The following is a 17,221-nucleotide window of genomic DNA, read 5'->3' as shown; positions in this document are numbered from 1 at the left end:
TCTTTGGCTTGCAAGCCTCCCCCTTTTCTTCCTCCAAACATAACGATGGTCATTATGGCCAAACAGTTCTATTTTTGTTTCATCAGACCAGAGGACATTTGTCTCAAAAGTACGATCTTTGTCCCCATGTGCAGTTGCAAACCGTAGTCTGGCTTTTTTTATGGGGGTTTTGGAGCAGTGGCTTCTTCCTTGCTGAGCGGCCTTTCAGGTTATGTCGATATAGGACTCGTTTTACTGTGGATATAGATACTTTGTACCCGTTTCCTCCAGCATCTTCACAAGGTCCTTTGCTGTTGTTCCAGGATTGATTTGCACTTTTCGCACCAACGTTCATTCATCTCTAGGAGACAGAACACATCTCCTTCCTGAGTGGTATTACGGCTGCGTGTTCCCATGGTGTTTATACATGCGTACTATTGTTTGTACAGATGAACGTGGTACCTTCAGGCGTTTGGAAATTGCTCCCATGGATAAACCAGACTTGTGGAGGTCTACAATTTTTTTCTGAAGTCTTGGCTGATTTTCACATGATGTCAAGCAAAGGGGCACTGAGTTTGAAGGTAGGCCTTGAAATACATCCACAGGTACACCTCCAATTGACTCAAATGATGTCACTTAGCCTATCATTAGCTTCTAATGCACAAAGTAGATGTCCTAACCAACTTGCCATAACTATAGTTTGTTAACAAGAAATTTGTGGAGTGGCTGAAAAACTAGTGTTAATGACTCCATCCTAAATGTATGTAAACTTCCGACTTCAACTGTAGCTGACAGATGTAGAGAGAGACAAGTGCCTTAGCAGAATGCACTCTAAAGCTTGTATGGTCCAGAGACGAGAACTCTACCATCTATGGGGAAAGCCTGGGCTCCTGACTGGGGCAATATAATTCTCCCCACTGCATGTTACAATATTAATCTATTTGTCACCTGTTAAACTGAATCTAAACTGAGATGCTCAAACAAGCACGTGTATCTGTAGTTGGGGTTCTTTAACTCTGAAATGCACTATACCGTGTAAGACAAAACCCACGAAGTAAAGACAACAGGCAAATGCATATGCAGTCTCAACTTCTAAATAGTGACAGCAAGTCTAGTTCAAACTACAGTAGGATAGTTTTCCTCATAGGTGAGTGAATCAGCCCATGCTTGATGAATGGCATGTGGTTGATCTCTAGAGCAGGAAACAGGAGAGCTGAATAAATCATGCGAGACAAAAGTGAGAGACAAGAATGAATAAAACAAATCACAGTAAAGGAATGTAGTTTGTGAGTTAGAAAATAAACATCCTGACAGTCTGGGGCAGGGTGCTCTGCATTCATCCTACTCCAACTATTGACAGGGATAATGTGGCATTTCTTATTAACCAGTATGAATTAAATTAGTGGATCATGCCTTGATGACCGTATTCGATTTACACTGCTATAGTCCTATAGATTGTTGTAGTCTTAAATTATTACTTGAAATAAACTGATAGTTAAAATGCTCCTCATCTCAGAATGACATGCTAGCTAGTGATAAAGTTATCTGCTTCTGCTAGCTAGCAACATATCTACTTGTTGTAACTAGCTAGCTAACTATCAAGCTAGCTACATTACCGATGTTGCTGTGTTCTAAATTGGGAGTAATTTTACAGCTTGCATTGATTGTATCGTGTTTCTATAACTAAATAGTTAGATTACAAAAAAACACTTTACCTGATAGCAGTTTGTCGGACAGCGATCTTTTTCGAGGATTCACCAGCCGTTTACTACCTTTAGATAGGGACAACGTGATTGGCTGACATGATCAGCAGAGAGAGTACACAAGTTTTCATTCGTTTACAGTTTAGTACTGTTTGCCTATCCAGCTAGCGAACATAAAAGTATTTTTTTTAAATGTGCAAGAATTTACATTACCAACCAACAGAAAATCATATACACAATATGTAAAAACCAGCTCCTCCCTCGACAGAGTTTCGAACATTTCGAAAACTAAATCATAGCTTGCAACAGCCCACCACCTATATGAGGTAAAAGCAAATTGCAACTGAAAATGATAATTCCCTGGGGTGTTACTTCTTGCCTGGACCTCGGTGCAGTCAAGCAAAAAAACAAAACACTGTTGAGATTTAAAGCTACGGCTGTTACTACAATTTCTATTTCAGGTTAAAAAAAATAGATAAAAGAAGTGAAAAAAAGAAGGAAAATGTATGTACATTTCAAAAACATTGCTATTACAATTTTACTGTAAGTGTTGGCTCAACGAGACAATTCTGTTTACATTACAGTGCTTAGAGGTGGGCAACTGTTGGGAGAGTGTCATGTGCTACCTCCGGAGGTAGCAGTCGAAACGTGACAAGCTCGCAAGTTTACATTCCGGTATATGTGTAGCTGAGTGTACTTCTGAAAAAAGTGTAGTGAAAAAGTCTAGTGAAGACCCTCTTAGTGCGGGATATTCTCCTGCTCATTTCTTAAAGGTTAAGTCCCAGCTAGAGGGAGAGAGCAATCCAAATATTTATCCCTGGCGTAAATATGAGCTCCATCGTGATAACCAGTCTTCTAGCTTGACGATTTGGAGGAAAAAACAATCACTGAAAGGATGCAGAGAGCAGCCCTAGAGTATTGTACATTCATCATCCCACTTCCTACCAGCGTTTTTCTGTCACAGTGACACAGCTAATCTCTGTGAGGATGAGTTATCAGACCAGCATCTGTCAGACGTTTGACTCAAGAGTGCCCCTTCTCCTCCCCCACTTTGTCTGAAGGAACCAAGAAAAAGGTTCTAAAGCTATTTAAATATATTTTTAAATGCTTATATCACACAAGCATTTGAAAATAATATCAACCACTACAGGTTGACACAAATATGGCATGTTTGTTCCTATATAGTGGGTGGCTAAGATGAAAAACTTTGGCTCAATTGTAATAGAGCAGGGGTTTCAAATCTGGTCCGGGACTTCCCTAAACTGAAACTATTTTTTCCTAGCCCAAAACTAGAATACCTGATTTACCTAATCAACTAGTCATCAAGCCCTTGTGGTTGGGATTTGGTGCGGTAGTGTTGGGATATAACAAAACCTATGCAGCCAGTCTGGGATGACCCAAGTAGTTAACTTGAAAGCAAAGTGAAAATGAGTGCAAAGCTGCCTGTTATTAGTACAATAAGTTCCATCGCAACCTATTATAAACATAAAGCCCCCAGCTACTATCCAATCGAAGCCACATTGACATTATCCCACCCCTGGTTACCCAATATAAGCTTAAAAGGCCAAACGTAACACAATATCTCCAATTAATTTCCAGCGATTTTACCCGTCTGTCTGTTTAATGCGCACGTTTGTCTATCACTCTATAGTAGTGATGGGTCGTTCGCGAATGAGTCGGCTCTAAGAGCCGGTGTGTTTACGGACATATTCAATCAATCCCTATACCAGTCTGCTGTTCCCACATGCTTCAAGAGGGCCACCATTGTTCCTGTTCCCAAGAAAGCTAAGGTAACTGAGCTAAACGACTACCGCCCCGTAGCACTCACTTCTGTCATCATGAAGTGCTTTGAGAGACTAGTCAAGGACCATATCACCTCCACCCTACCTGACACCCTAGACCCACTCCAATTTGCTTACCGCCCAAATAGGTCCACAGGCGATGCAATCTCAACCACACTGCACACTGCCCTAACCCACCTGGACAAGAGGAATACCTATGTGAGAATGCTGTTCATCGACTACAGCTCGGCATTCAACACCATAGTACCCTCCAAGCTCGTCATCAAGCTCGAGACCCTGGGTCTCGACCCGCCCTGTGCAACTGGGTACTGGACTTCCTGACGGGCCGCCCCCAGGTGGTGAGGGTAGGCAACAACATCTCCTCCCGCTGATCCTCAACACGGGGCCCCACAGGGTGCGTTCTGAGCCCTCTCCTGTACTCCCTGTTCACCCACGACTGCGTGGCCACGCACGCCTCCAACTCAATCATCAAGTTTGCGGACGACACAACAGTGGTAGGCTTGATTACCAACAACGACGAGACGGCCTACAGGGAGGAGGTGAGGGCCCTCGGAGTGTGGTGTCAGGAAAATAACCTCACACTCAACGTCAACAAAACTAAGGAGATGATTGTGGACTTCAGGAAACAGCAGAGGGAACACCCCCCTATCCACATCGATGGAACAGTAGTGGAGAGGGTAGCACGTTTTAAGTTCCTCGGCATACACATCACAGACAAACTGAATTGGTCCACTCACACTGACAGCGTCGTGAAGAAGGCGCAGCAGCGCCTCTTCAACCTCAGGAGGCTGAAGAAATTCGGCTTGTCACCAAAAGCACTCACAAACTTCTACAGATGCACAATCGAGAGCATCCTGGCGGGCTGTATCACCGCCTGGTACGGCAACTGCTCCGCCCTCAACCGTAAGGCTCTCCAGAGGGTAGTGAGGTCTGCACAACACATCACCGGGGCAAACTACCTGCCCTCCAGGACACCTACACCACCCGATGTTACAGGAAGGCCATAAAGATCATCAAGGACATCAACCACCCGAACCACTGCCTGTTCACCCCGCTATCATCCAGAAGGCGAGGTCAGTACAGGTGCATCAAAGCTGGGACTGAGAGACTGAAAAACAGCTTCTATCTCAAGGCTATCAGACTGTTAAACAGCCACCATTGAGTGGCTGCTGCCAACACACTGTCATTGACACTGACCCAACTCCAGCCACTTTAATAATGGGAATTGATGGGAAATGATGTAAATATATCACTAGCCACTTTAAACAATGCTACCTTATATAATGTTACTTACCCTACATTATTCATCTCATATGCATACGTATATACTGTACTCTACATCATCGACTGCATCCTTATGTAATACATGTATCACTAGCCACTTTAACTATGCCACTTTGTTTACTTTGTCTACATACTCATCTCATATGTATATACTGTACTCGATACCATCTACTGTATGCTGCTCTGTACCATCACTCACTCATATATCCTTATGTACATATTCTTTATCCCCTTACACTGTGTATAAGACAGTAGTTTTAGAATTGTTAGTTAGATTACTTGTTGGTTATCACTGCATTGTCGGAACTAGAAGCACAAGCATTTCGCTACACTCGCATTAACATCTGCTAACCATGTGTATGTGACAAATAAAATTTGATTTGATTTGATTTGATTGTAGGTGAACGTTGGGAGCCGGCTCGCATGTCAGAAGAGCAGAATCTATTTATAAAAATACAACTCACTCACAGTCACACACTTAGCAGCCGAGGAGAGAGAGGAGGGACAGCTGTGAAAACAACAGCTGGAAAATTAGTCAGAAGCACAGTAGCATTTGGATGCATTTGAATAATGTAGACAATGTTAGAGCACAGTGTAGAATTTGCCAATACAAAATCTCATATAATGTCGGTTCTACGCACAACCTACACCGGCATATGCGAACTGTGCACCCAACTGTGAAGCTAGCTGTAGCGGAGCAACCCACAGAACCGCAGTCTTCTATGGACCTGTTCTGCCCGTGATTATTATTATTTGACCATGCTGGTCATTTATGAACATTTGAACATCTTGGCCATGTTCTGTTATAATCTCCACCCGGCACAGCCAGAAGAGGACTGGCCACCCCACATAGCCTGGTTCCTCTCTAGGTTTCTTCCTAGGTTTTGGCCTTTCTAGGGAGTTTTTCCTAACCACCGTGCTTCTACACCTGCATTGCTTACTGTTTGGGGTTTTAGGCTGGGTTTCTGTACAGCACTTTGAGATATCAGCTGATGTACGAAGGGCTATATAAATACATTTGATTTGGACCAGTTTATGCCAAAGTCTATGTCTGTAGCAAAACAAGGCCAAATTGATATGGCATTGGCTAAAATGATTGCCAGAGGACAGAGGTTTTAAAAATTATAGCAACAGTCTAAATCCAATGTACACAATTCCAAGCAGGAAAACCCTTTCAAAATCACTTATTCCTAAACTGTACGAGAGCACACAGGCTTCAGTGCGGGAATGAGTCCAAAAAGCTACTGCAGTTTGCCTTACCACTGCTGGACATCAAGGGTAAACACTTCTTACATGTCGGTTACATGCCACTTCATTGAAGATTTTTTTTTAATGTCTAGCTGTCTTCTGGACTGCTTTGAGTTCAGCGACAGACACACCACAGAGAACCTGGCAGAGGAACAGTTGAGAGTGGCCAGAGAATGGCAAGTAGACGAAAAAGTGGTCTGTTGTGTTAGCGACAATGCAGCTAACATAACCAATGCCATGAACATTTTTAAATGGACTCATCATCCATGTCTTGCCCACACAATCAACCTGATTGTAAGAGATGCTCTGAAGGTGATGAAGCCCACTGTGGACAAAGTGAAAGCAGCTGTGGAATACTTCCACAGGAGCACAGTAGGTGCTGAAAAACTAAAGTCTACACAACGCCAGATGGGGATGCCTGAGCTGAGGCCTAAACAAGATTGCACTACAAGGTGGAATTCAACATTTTATATGTTGAAGCAGTTTCTTGAGTCAAAGGATGCCATCATCTCTACCCTAGCCATTGTCAATGCACCTGTTGATTCTCTGACCCAAGAGGAATGGGAGGTGGTGGAGGAGGTGTGCAGAGTCCTGGAACCCTTTGAGCAGGTCACTGTGGAGTTCAGTGGAGAGAAGTACAGTAAGCAGTTATTGCTACATCATTATTTAATCCAGTATTATATATGTATATGAGCAGTAGATGAGAATGTAATATCAGTAGACAAACATGAACCCCAACTAATAAGTTACTGTTCTCTCTTTTCAGCTATGTGACAGCCTCAAAAATGACACTACTGTGTAAGGGTCTGCAGCGAATCACAGCCAACCACCAGGGAGAAGCAAATGTAACCACAGGACATGTGACAGAGTTGATGGACAGCCTATGTTCATCAATGGACAGAAAGTTCCACAGAATGGAATATAATCACGTGCTATCAGAAACCACTGCACTTACACAGTAGTGTGCCAGTGCAATTGATGCCAGAGCGATTGATGAGGCTCTTCAAAGAATAACCCCATCAAAAGGGAGGGACAGCCCCAGCAGTCAGCTGGCTCAGGCACCAGGGCAACAGGAAGAAGTGCCACAAACGTCTGCTGTTTGGATGCTGTTTGACGAGAGAGCAACTGGGGATGCAGCACGAAGGAATCCCTCAGCAGATGCCATAATGGAGGTCCGATCCTATTTAGAGGAGCCCCTGGTGGAAGAACAAGGCCTCTGTCTACCTACGGCTTACTAAAGTCATGACAGGGAGACTCTGCACAGTGGCCACATCCGTTCCCTCTGAGGGGGACTTCTCGAAAAAGGGAAAATAATTACTGAGAGAAGAAACTGCATCAGCCCCTCGAAAGGGAGGCAGCTTGCATTTCTGAATGCTCTCATAAAAGCTAAATATGGTCAGCATTGCTGTGTGCTGCTGGTTATAACATGGCAATAAAGAAGAAAAATGGACCCGGGCGTGTTTAATGTATCAAAACATATGTCATTTTCTTAACCCATCTAGTGACTAAATGACAGCATACGTTTCAAGTATCATGCTAGCTAGACTTGCGTTTTAGCCCGGGAGAAGTTACAGGAGAGACGGGTGGGACGAAAGTAACACAATCTAAACTGATGAGCACATGCCATGGTCTCCTCTAGTTCATATTGCTTTTATAGTGTTAGCAAAGTACAGTATAAACAAGTGACCATATAATTATATATGACATTAGAATTATGCCTTAATCAATTGACTTGATGTATCAGTTAAAAACAGTGGTCAAAAATATCTTTATGGCTCTGGTGGTCAATTACCTTATGTCAAGCCATGGAAATGCATGATGAATTTGCAGTTTGTGAAGAGAATAAAGACATTTATTCTATCACGAGGAGCGTACATGACAAGGATTACTGGAGCGCACCTGATTGGAAGGACTAATTTTAAACATGTTTAAACAATTTTGAAAATTGTTAAAAAATTCCTTTTAAAATGAGATGAGAAAATATGGTTAATATAGCTAGGTAGCCTAGTGGTTAGAGCGTTGGACTAGTAACCGGAAGGTTGCAAGTTCAAACCCCCGAGCTGACAAGGTACAAATCTGTCATTCTGCCCCTGAACAGGCAGTTAACCCACTGTTCCTAGGCCGTCATTGAAAATAAGAATTTGTTCTTAACTGACTTGCCTAGTTAAATAAAGGTAAAATAAAAAAATACAAATATTATGTAATCCATTTTTGTCCGATTTAATATTGTAAGGAAAAATATTGTGGTGGCGAAAAATTGCAATGTTGTTTTTTCATTTCCATTTTTGATGTAATTTTTTTTTTAAAGTCGTTCTCATGCTAGAAAAGGTTGGAGAACCCTGCTGTACACCTACAGTGCCTTTTAAATGAAAGTGTGACCAAGTTCTCTTCACATTAGGTCCCAGTCATTTCAGAAAGTGTCCTTTTGTCTTCATTTGACTTCTTATGTGGTTAAACCTAACAGATGTAGGATCTTAATGATTATTATTTGTTTTATTGTTACATATTGTATACCGGATAGGTGCAGTGAAATGTGTTGTTTTTACAGGGTCAGACATAGTAGTACGGTGCCTCTGGTGCAAATGATGTTTAAGTGCATTGCTCAAAGGCACATCAACAGTTTTATTTAACTTTCCGGTTACTGGTCAACACTCAATCCACTAGGATACCCGCTGCCCTGTTTGACCACCCTGTTGCAGGAGAACTTTCCTGCAATGCGGATATTTTGAACTTGTAGCATATGAGGTTTAAAAAAAGGCTTCTGAAGTTTGTCATTTTCACTTTGAAATTTCAGGCTCAATTTTCAGAAGAAAAAAATCCATCATATTCTACATATTAATTCACATTTCCTGTTGCTGCAGGATTGTTTTCCTGCTGTAGCAAACTGGCTCAAATTAAGATCCTACATCTGTACGTCAGCTCCCGAGAATCACACAAAGCTGATTTTGTTTATTACAGGTAGGACTACTACTGTTTGCTTGGACACTGCTAATTTTCACAACATTCGTTTCCACATAATTAACGGCCTCATGAGAATCGCCCTAAGGGGTTGCATAGATATTGTCACGGCTCTTGTCAAAAAACGACTTAATGCATAAAAATAGAGTTTGCTCAATGTAGGCCCTTGAGCATACTTCCTGAACAGATTGAACAGAATAGGAACGCTTTTATTCACTTTTCATAAAAAGAAGCACAGATGTAATTTGCTATTATGAGGCTGGTTTACGCTTTAAAGCAGCAGACGTGAACCCACATCAAGGGGTGGATCTCAGCAATCAGAGTCTCTAGTGTCGTCTTGAATACTAATGTGGTGCAATACCTTACAGCCAGGTGTACACAAACAGGAAAGAAATGTTTTTCAGCACAATCCACTTTACTCTGACCTCAATTTCACCAAATGAGCAATAATCCAGGTCCATCAATGCTCTATGCATTTAAAGGTCACTAAGAGTAATATGGACATGAAAACACACCATTTTAGTATGCAATTGTTTTCGAGTGTCAGATTTTGACTATACATACAGATACCAAAGATGGCCTCTCGGCCATGTCTCCCTCTTGTCTTCTAGCATCAATGGCACTTCCTGGATAAATTAAGGTTTAAAAATTAAGAATAAATAAACCCTCACCTAATATGGCCACAACCTCATCGTCTTGGATGACCTCCAAGGACCCGGACACCACAAAGCAGAGGCTGTCTACGCTTTCTCCCGCGTGGTAGATGAGATCTCCGGGGGCACTGTGGATGGTCTGGAACTCCATGGCCAGAGCCCGTAGGCACCCGTCGCTCGCGAGTCGGAAGGCTGGGTGCTCCTTGAACACCTTTCTGTTAAGATGGACGCAAATGTCTGCCCGCATGTCCTTGGGGCAGATCTGCAACACCTGCGCAAGACGAAGGTTACTTATACATATTCACAAATTGGTTGTGGTATTTTCTCATGGAGTTGGTAAACATCAAAAAATAGGGCACTGATAGCTGTCAGTGTAGCTAGTTAGCATGCTAACCTTATCTAGCTATCTTGCTAACCTTGTCTAACTAGCTAATGTTATGGTGTTGCATTTTATTTTATTGCATTTTTTTACAACATCATGTTCAAAAGATTAGCCAGCTGGCACTATGGCTGGTTCTGGAGCTGGATTTGTCATAAGCATTGATTTATGGAAAAGTTTGCCACAGATGGAAACCACTGCCCTATCTTTGACTTCGCCATATATTGTTATCTACAAAGTTTTGGCATCGTTCATGAATTGCAGCCGCAAATCCACCTTATAAATAGATGAACTGATAAGATGAAGCCCCAGTAATATGGTTAACTATTGAAAGATAGCTGATATGCGTTTTTATACATTGTAATGGATATGGTGCAATCTTTGGCAGGAAGGTTTCTCGCAGGCTTTGCCTGCAGTACAGCAAAGCCAAGTCAGCCTGTGCTCACAGGGGAAGTGAAATTATAGTCTACAGTGACTGCTCATGATCATGCACGCCGCAACGACATGTACAGTTGAAGTCAGAAGTTTACATACACTTAGGTTGGAGTCATTAAAACTCGTTTTTCAACCACTCCACAAATTTCTTGTTAATAAATGATAGTTTTGGCAAGTCGGTTAGGACATCTACTTTGTGCATGACACAAGTAATTTTTCCAACAATTGTTTACAGACAGATTATTTCACCTATAATTCACTGATTCACAATTCCAGTGGGTCAGACGTTTACATACACTAAGTTGACTGTGCTTTTAAACAGCTTGTATAAACACCATGGGACCACACAGCCGTCATACCACTCAGGAAGGAGATGCATTCTGTCTCCTAGAGATGAACGTACTTTGGTGCGAAAAGTGCAAATCAATCCCAGAACAACAGCAAAGGACCTTGTGAAGATGCAGGAGGAAGCAGGTACAAAAGTATCTATATCCACAGTAAAACAAGTGCTATATTGACATAACCTGAAAGGCTGCTCAGCAAGGAAGAAGCCACTGCTCCAAAACCGCTATAGAAAAGCTAGACTATGGTTTACAACTACACATGGGTACAAAGATCGTACTTTTTGGAGAAATGTCCTCTGGTTTGATGAAACAAAAATAGAACTGTTTGGCCATAATGACCATCGTTATGTTTGGAGGAAAAAGGGGGATGCTTGCAAGCCGAAGAACACCATCCCAACCGTGAAGCACGGGGGTGGCAGCACCATGTTGTGGGGGTGCTTTGCTGCAGCAGGGACTGGTGCACTTCACAAAATAGATGGCATCATGAGGAAAGAAAATGTGGTGGATATATTGAAGCAACATCTCAAGACATCAGTCAGGAAGCTAAAGTTTGGTCGCAAATGGGTCTTCCAAATGGACAATGACCCCAAGCATACTTACAAAGTTCTGGCAAAATGACTTAAGGACAACAACATCAAGGAATTGTAGTGGCCATCACAAAGCCCTGACCTTAATCCCATAAAACATTTGTGGGTAGAACTGAAAAAGCGTGTGCGAGCAAGGAGGCCTACAAACCTGACTCAGTTACACCAGCTCTGTCAGGAGGAATGGGATAAAATTCACCCAACCTATTGTGGGAAACTTGTGGAAGGCTACCCAAAATGTTTGACCCAAGTTAAACAATTTAAAGGCAATGCTACCAAATACTAATTGAATGTATGTAAACTTCTGACCCACTGGGAATGTGATGAAAGAAATAAAAGCTGAAATAAATCATTCTCTCTACTATTATTCTGACACTTCACATTCTTAAAATAATGTGGCGATCCTAACTGACCTAAAACAGATGTTTTACTAGGATTAAATGTCAGGAATTGTGAAAAACTGAGTTGAAATGTATTTGGCTAAGGTGTATGTAAACTTCCGACTTCAGCTGTAACTATAAGTTCCGCATTCACACAGATGGGCAGTCGAATTTGTCACTTCAAGCCCAAAGATATCATACCTTGACAAAAATGATGACATATTGACTTAAATGTTGTGCAACATAATGGGTAAGCTCTGGCCATAGTATTTCAGCTCAAAAAAGTGGATTACTACTGGTGTGGGCGTTTAACAAGTCTTAAATAAGCCAAAACTTCCCCCCAAAAAGAATGATCCCTTTAACATCAACTTCAAAAGGGTGAATCTTTGCAAATGTCTCTCCCTGTTCTGGGAATAGGGGGCCAATTGCACATGATTACCTCTGAACCTCTTATTGTGTCAAATGTTAAGAGGTCATACCCAACAGGCATTTGCAGGACCAGGTCAGGAATAATTCTAATTTAGGATGAGCCAGAAGACAATTAGGACCGGTAATGTTGAAATATGACAGTAGTTGACAGAACATCAGATTGTATTTGTAGTTCAGTATGAATCTATTCCCTTTTGACATAATACAATAATAAAAATAAATTGTAGGGATGTGCATCATTCCCTTTCAAGACGATTCGACGCGTATCTAGATGCATGGGCTCCGATACGATACAGGAACACTAAGTTTTAGTTTGAAACAATTTGGTGTGATTCGGTTGAATTAGAGAATGAATCAATGGGATATGATTCGATGCACTAATAGTTGTTGCATAAACACATTCATTTTCCATTCTAAATTCAAATCTGCTGCTGATGGAGCTCTTGAGCTGGGCCTCTCTGAGCTGGATCTGTCTGTTGATGTGTACATGTGCATGTGGAGATTATGCTATGGTGTATACCAGGGCTGCCCAACCCTCTTCCTGGAGATCTACCGTCCTGTGGGTTTATAGTCCAACCCTAATTTAACACACCTGATTCTACTAATTAGCTGCTCAACAAGGCCTTAACTATCTGAATCAGATATTCTAAATTAGGGTTGGACTGAAAACCTACAGGACAGTAGATCTCCAGGAAGAGGGTTGGGCAGCCCTGGTGCATACTGTGTAGGCACCTAATCTGAGCCATAAAGGAGACTTGCCATCTACCACTCTATCAGATTACCACCCACTAATTAACTTGTCATTTTTGCAGATTAAGTGTTTGAGCTAGTAATGTAAATGTATCAACATTTATCATTTACAAATTAGCTATGATATAGCCAGTAAATATTTAGCACAATTTTGGATCATACCATCTCAAAATCGAATGGTTTTGACCGTTTGGATGTGTAGTGAGTTTATTTACTCCTCCCACTTTAGCCATGCTTAGTGCACCTCCCAAAAGTGATTCCTTGTTATGAAATGATGAACTTTGACCTGTATGTCTAAAAATGACCATGTACACTGATTGTTTAAAGTAAAACTAACCACACTATTGCTGATGGTTTTTGTGCAGCAAAACTATTGCTGAACAATCTAAATCAAATCTATTGTAAACCACGCTCAGCAGGTACAGTGGCTTGCGAAAGTATTCACCCCCTAGGCATTTTTCCTATTTTGTTGCCTTACAACCTGTAATTAAAATGTATTTTTGGGGGGGTTGTGTCATTGATTTAGACAACATGCCTACCACTTTGAAGATGCAAAATATATTTTTTTGTGAAACAAACAAGAAATAAGACAAAAAAAAATTGAAAACTTGAGTGTGCATAACCATTCACCCACCCCAAAGTCAATTATTTTTGCAGCAATTACAGCTGCAAGTCCGTATGTCTCCATAAACTTGGCACATCTAGCCACTGGGATTTTTACCCATTCTTCAAGGCAAAACTGCTCCAGCTCCTTCAAGTTGGATGGGTTCCGCTGGTGTACAGCAATCTTTAAGTCATACCACAGATTCTCAATTGGATTGAGGTCTGGGATTTGACTAGGCCATTCCAAGACATTTAAATGTTTCCCCTTAAACCACTCAAGTGTTGCTTTAGCGGTATGCTTAGGGTCATTGTCCTGCTGGAAGGTGAACCTCCGTCCCAGTCTCAAATCTCTGGAAGGCTGAAACAGGTTTCCCCCAAGAATTTCCCTGTATTCAGCGCCATCCATCATTCCTTCAATTCTGACCCGTTTCCTAGTCCCTGCCAATGAAAAATATCCCCACAACATGTTGCTGCCACCACCAAGCTTCACTGTGGGGATGATGTTCTCGGGGGGATGTGAGGTGTTGGAATTGCGCCAGACATATCGTTTTCCTTGATGGTCAAAAATCTTATTTTTAGTCTCATCTGACCAGAGCACCTCCCATATGACTTTTGGCGATCACCAAAAGTGTTTGCTTATTTTTTTCTTTAAGCAATGGATTATTTCTGGACACTCTTCTGTAAATCCCAGCTCTGTGGAGTCTACGGCTTAAAGTGGTCCTATGGACAGATACTCCAATCTCCACTGTGGAGCTTTGCAGCTTGCCTTGTCTGTGAGTTTTGGTGGGCGGCCCTCTCTTGGCAGGTTTGTTGTGGTGCCATAGTCTTTCCATTTTTTTGTAATAGATTTAATGGTGCTCCGTGGGATGTTCAAAGTTTCCGATTTTTTTTATAACCCAACCATGATCTGTACTTCTCCACAATTTTGTCCCTGACCTGTTTGGAGAGCTCCTTGGTCTTCATGGTGCCGCTTGCTTGGTGGTTCCTCTTGCTTAGTGTTGTTGCAGACTCTGGGGCCTTTCAGAACTGATGTATATATACTGAGATCATGTGACAGATCATGTGACACTTAGATTGCACACAGGTGGACTTTATTTAACTAATTATGCGACTTCTGAAGGTAATTGGTTGCACCAGATCAATTAATACGGGCTTCATAGCAAAGGGGGTGAATACAGCACCTTTCCGTTTTAAATCTTTTAGAATGTGGAAAGTTTTTTTTTCATTTCACTTCACCAATTTGGACTATTTTGTGTATGTCCATTACATGAAATCCAAATCCAAATTACAGTTTGTAATGCAACAAAATAGGAAAAAAGCCAAGTGCGGGATGAATACTTTTGCAAGGCACTGTATATCTAGATGAGAGTTATGTTTCTGGTAGCTTACTTTTATTCTGGTTAAAACACAATTTTCAACAGTGCATTGATCACAATAACCTAGCAAATTACATTGTCACTCAACTAATAAACCCTAATTTCACGCAAGCCATTTTAGCATTCGAACACAGATGTGCAAGATCAGGAACAGGCCTTCTACCTCGCTTTGGTCAGCGCACGAAGCTGGGCACAGTGTGCAGTTTGACTACGCTACTGATATTCCCTGGGGTTGTTCGGCACGCAAAATGACTTGTAGATCAATGACTGTCAACAGTTACATGCTTTTATTTTGACACTGAAGGAGCGGACACATCAGTTGTCACAAAATATGAGGTCGTTTTGGAAGGTAAAAAGAAAGTAATATGAGAAAAAAATGTTAGTGAATCGGCGGTTCGTAACGTTTGAATTGATTTTCTGACTAATGCATGTTACATTTGGATCGGTATGGGGTCCGAGGACTGATGCAGTCATATCTTAAAGATTTGAATCGGGGGCCGATGAGTATCGGTAAATCATTTCATCCCTAATAAATTGGATCAATATAATAATAATTATAAATGTATAATAATGGTATAACAACGATAACATAATACCACCAACACATACCAGTAATATCCATGGTGATGCATAACTTTTGCTTCCTCTCACAGACCAACTTAGCCATAAAATAAAGATGCATACTGTGAGATGGTAACAAAATGGTATGGAAGGTATGTACAACGTTTGCGTTACCTTGTCTGTATCGATGCCTCTAGACATGGACCACGTGGAGACAATGTAGTCCATGACGCGTTCGCTGAGGCCCTTGGGCACCTGGTAGAGCTTGAGGAAGTCGCGGACACTGTTGAGCATCTCGTGGTAGCGGTTGGTGTTGGCGTACATCTGCTGGAAGATGGTGGTCACGTTACCGAAGATGGTGGCATACAGGAGTGCTGGAAAAGACCAAGAAAGAGTGTGGTCAATGTACTGGCAAATATGGCCTACTGTTGATGTGTCCACTAAAGGATTCTAGCAAACGCTCCAAGGGACCCTTAAAATGATGAGCGGGTGAGTATAATGGTTTTGAGTTTATTAGCATTTTTCCAGTGACAAGACTGTTCAGTGTATTATTAATTGTGAAAGAACAGAGCACTAGGGACCCAAAGGAACCATTCTTGACAGTCTGTAAATCTATCACAATAGTATCGCCATATTCACAGTCATAACTTGGAAACATCATTTTGTGCCCTTGCAAATGCAGCGATGTGTGTAACAAAACAACAGTGGCATGTTACATTTATCATATCTTCTTCTCCATGGATATTATCCCTCCATTGGTCATAATGGGCTTTTGGAGATGGTCTGTAAACACAAATGGTGTCACGCTCTCTCTCACTTCCCACTGACTGCTAACCAATCAGCCATCGCTCATTCTGTGTCTCGATCCCGCAGCTAGCCAATCAATATTGGCTCTCACAATTCACACCCATGTCAGCACTTTGCCTGACAATGTGTCACCCTGTTCCCCTTCCAGTGTCCCACTCCTTCACCCCTTATAACCAAGGGGTCATCATAATTGTTATAGGGGATATTGTGCAACCTTGCAAAGGACGTTTTAGAAGGTGGATGACATGACTATATTACTGAAGTTGCGGTGTTCTTATTGACGCAATCGATCCTCGCAGAGGCGGCGAGCGAGCACAACAGGTAAACAGTCAGGGGGACGAAAGAGGGCCTGTCAGATACACAATGGGGTGACGCTCAGAGGCATTAGGCTGGGCTAAAAATGTCTGTGTCATTTTTCCAGCACAGCAGTGATGAGTGACGGGCCAAATAGACCTGTCTGATCAAGCCACACAACTGAATTATGGGAAGCTGCCTGGGATAAAAATGCAACAGTATACTGTTGACTCCTGTTAAATGCAACAGCTTGGGACTGTCTTGACAACCTACACTAAGCTGGATCATTCAGTTATCAGAAGAAATGTCAAGGATCTCTCTGTACTTTGCTCCGTTCATCTTTCCCTCTATTGTCCTTGCCGCTGAAAAACATCCCCACAGCATGATGCTACCACCACCATGCTTCACCATAGGGATTGTATTGGTCAGGTGATGAGCAGTGCCCAGTTTCATCCAGACGTGACGTTTGGCATTCAGGCCAAAGTGTTCCATCTTGGTTTCATCAGACCAAAGAATCTTGTTTCTCATGGTCAGAGTCATTTAGGTGCCTTTTGGCAAACTCCAAGCGGGCTATCATGTGCTTTTTACTGAGGAGTGGCTTCTGAGTGCTGCAGAGATGGTTGTCCTTCTGGAAGGTTCTTCCATCTCTACA

General features: G+C 42.0%; 1 protein-coding gene across 1 annotated transcript in view; it reads right to left on the bottom strand.

The window, feature by feature from the left end:
* The window catches only part of LOC115142654 (potassium voltage-gated channel subfamily H member 1-like), a 61,471-nt gene that overhangs the window by 24,404 nt on the left and 19,846 nt on the right, over nucleotides 1–17,221 (bottom strand). The window contains exons 9-10 of the mRNA XM_029682274.2: nucleotides 15,643–15,842; nucleotides 9,646–9,898 (exon numbers count right to left, since the gene is read on the bottom strand). Of these exons, the coding sequence (XP_029538134.1) occupies nucleotides 9,646–9,898; nucleotides 15,643–15,842 (453 nt within the window). The remainder of the gene's footprint in view (nucleotides 1–9,645; nucleotides 9,899–15,642; nucleotides 15,843–17,221) is intronic.

The sequence above is a fragment of the Oncorhynchus nerka genome, linkage group LG15, assembly GCF_034236695.1.
Source record: "Oncorhynchus nerka isolate Pitt River linkage group LG15, Oner_Uvic_2.0, whole genome shotgun sequence".
Taxonomy (NCBI): Eukaryota; Metazoa; Chordata; class Actinopteri; order Salmoniformes; family Salmonidae; genus Oncorhynchus; species Oncorhynchus nerka.
The sequence above is the reverse complement of the archived record's forward strand: the minus strand, read 5'-3'. Positions and strand labels throughout refer to the sequence as shown.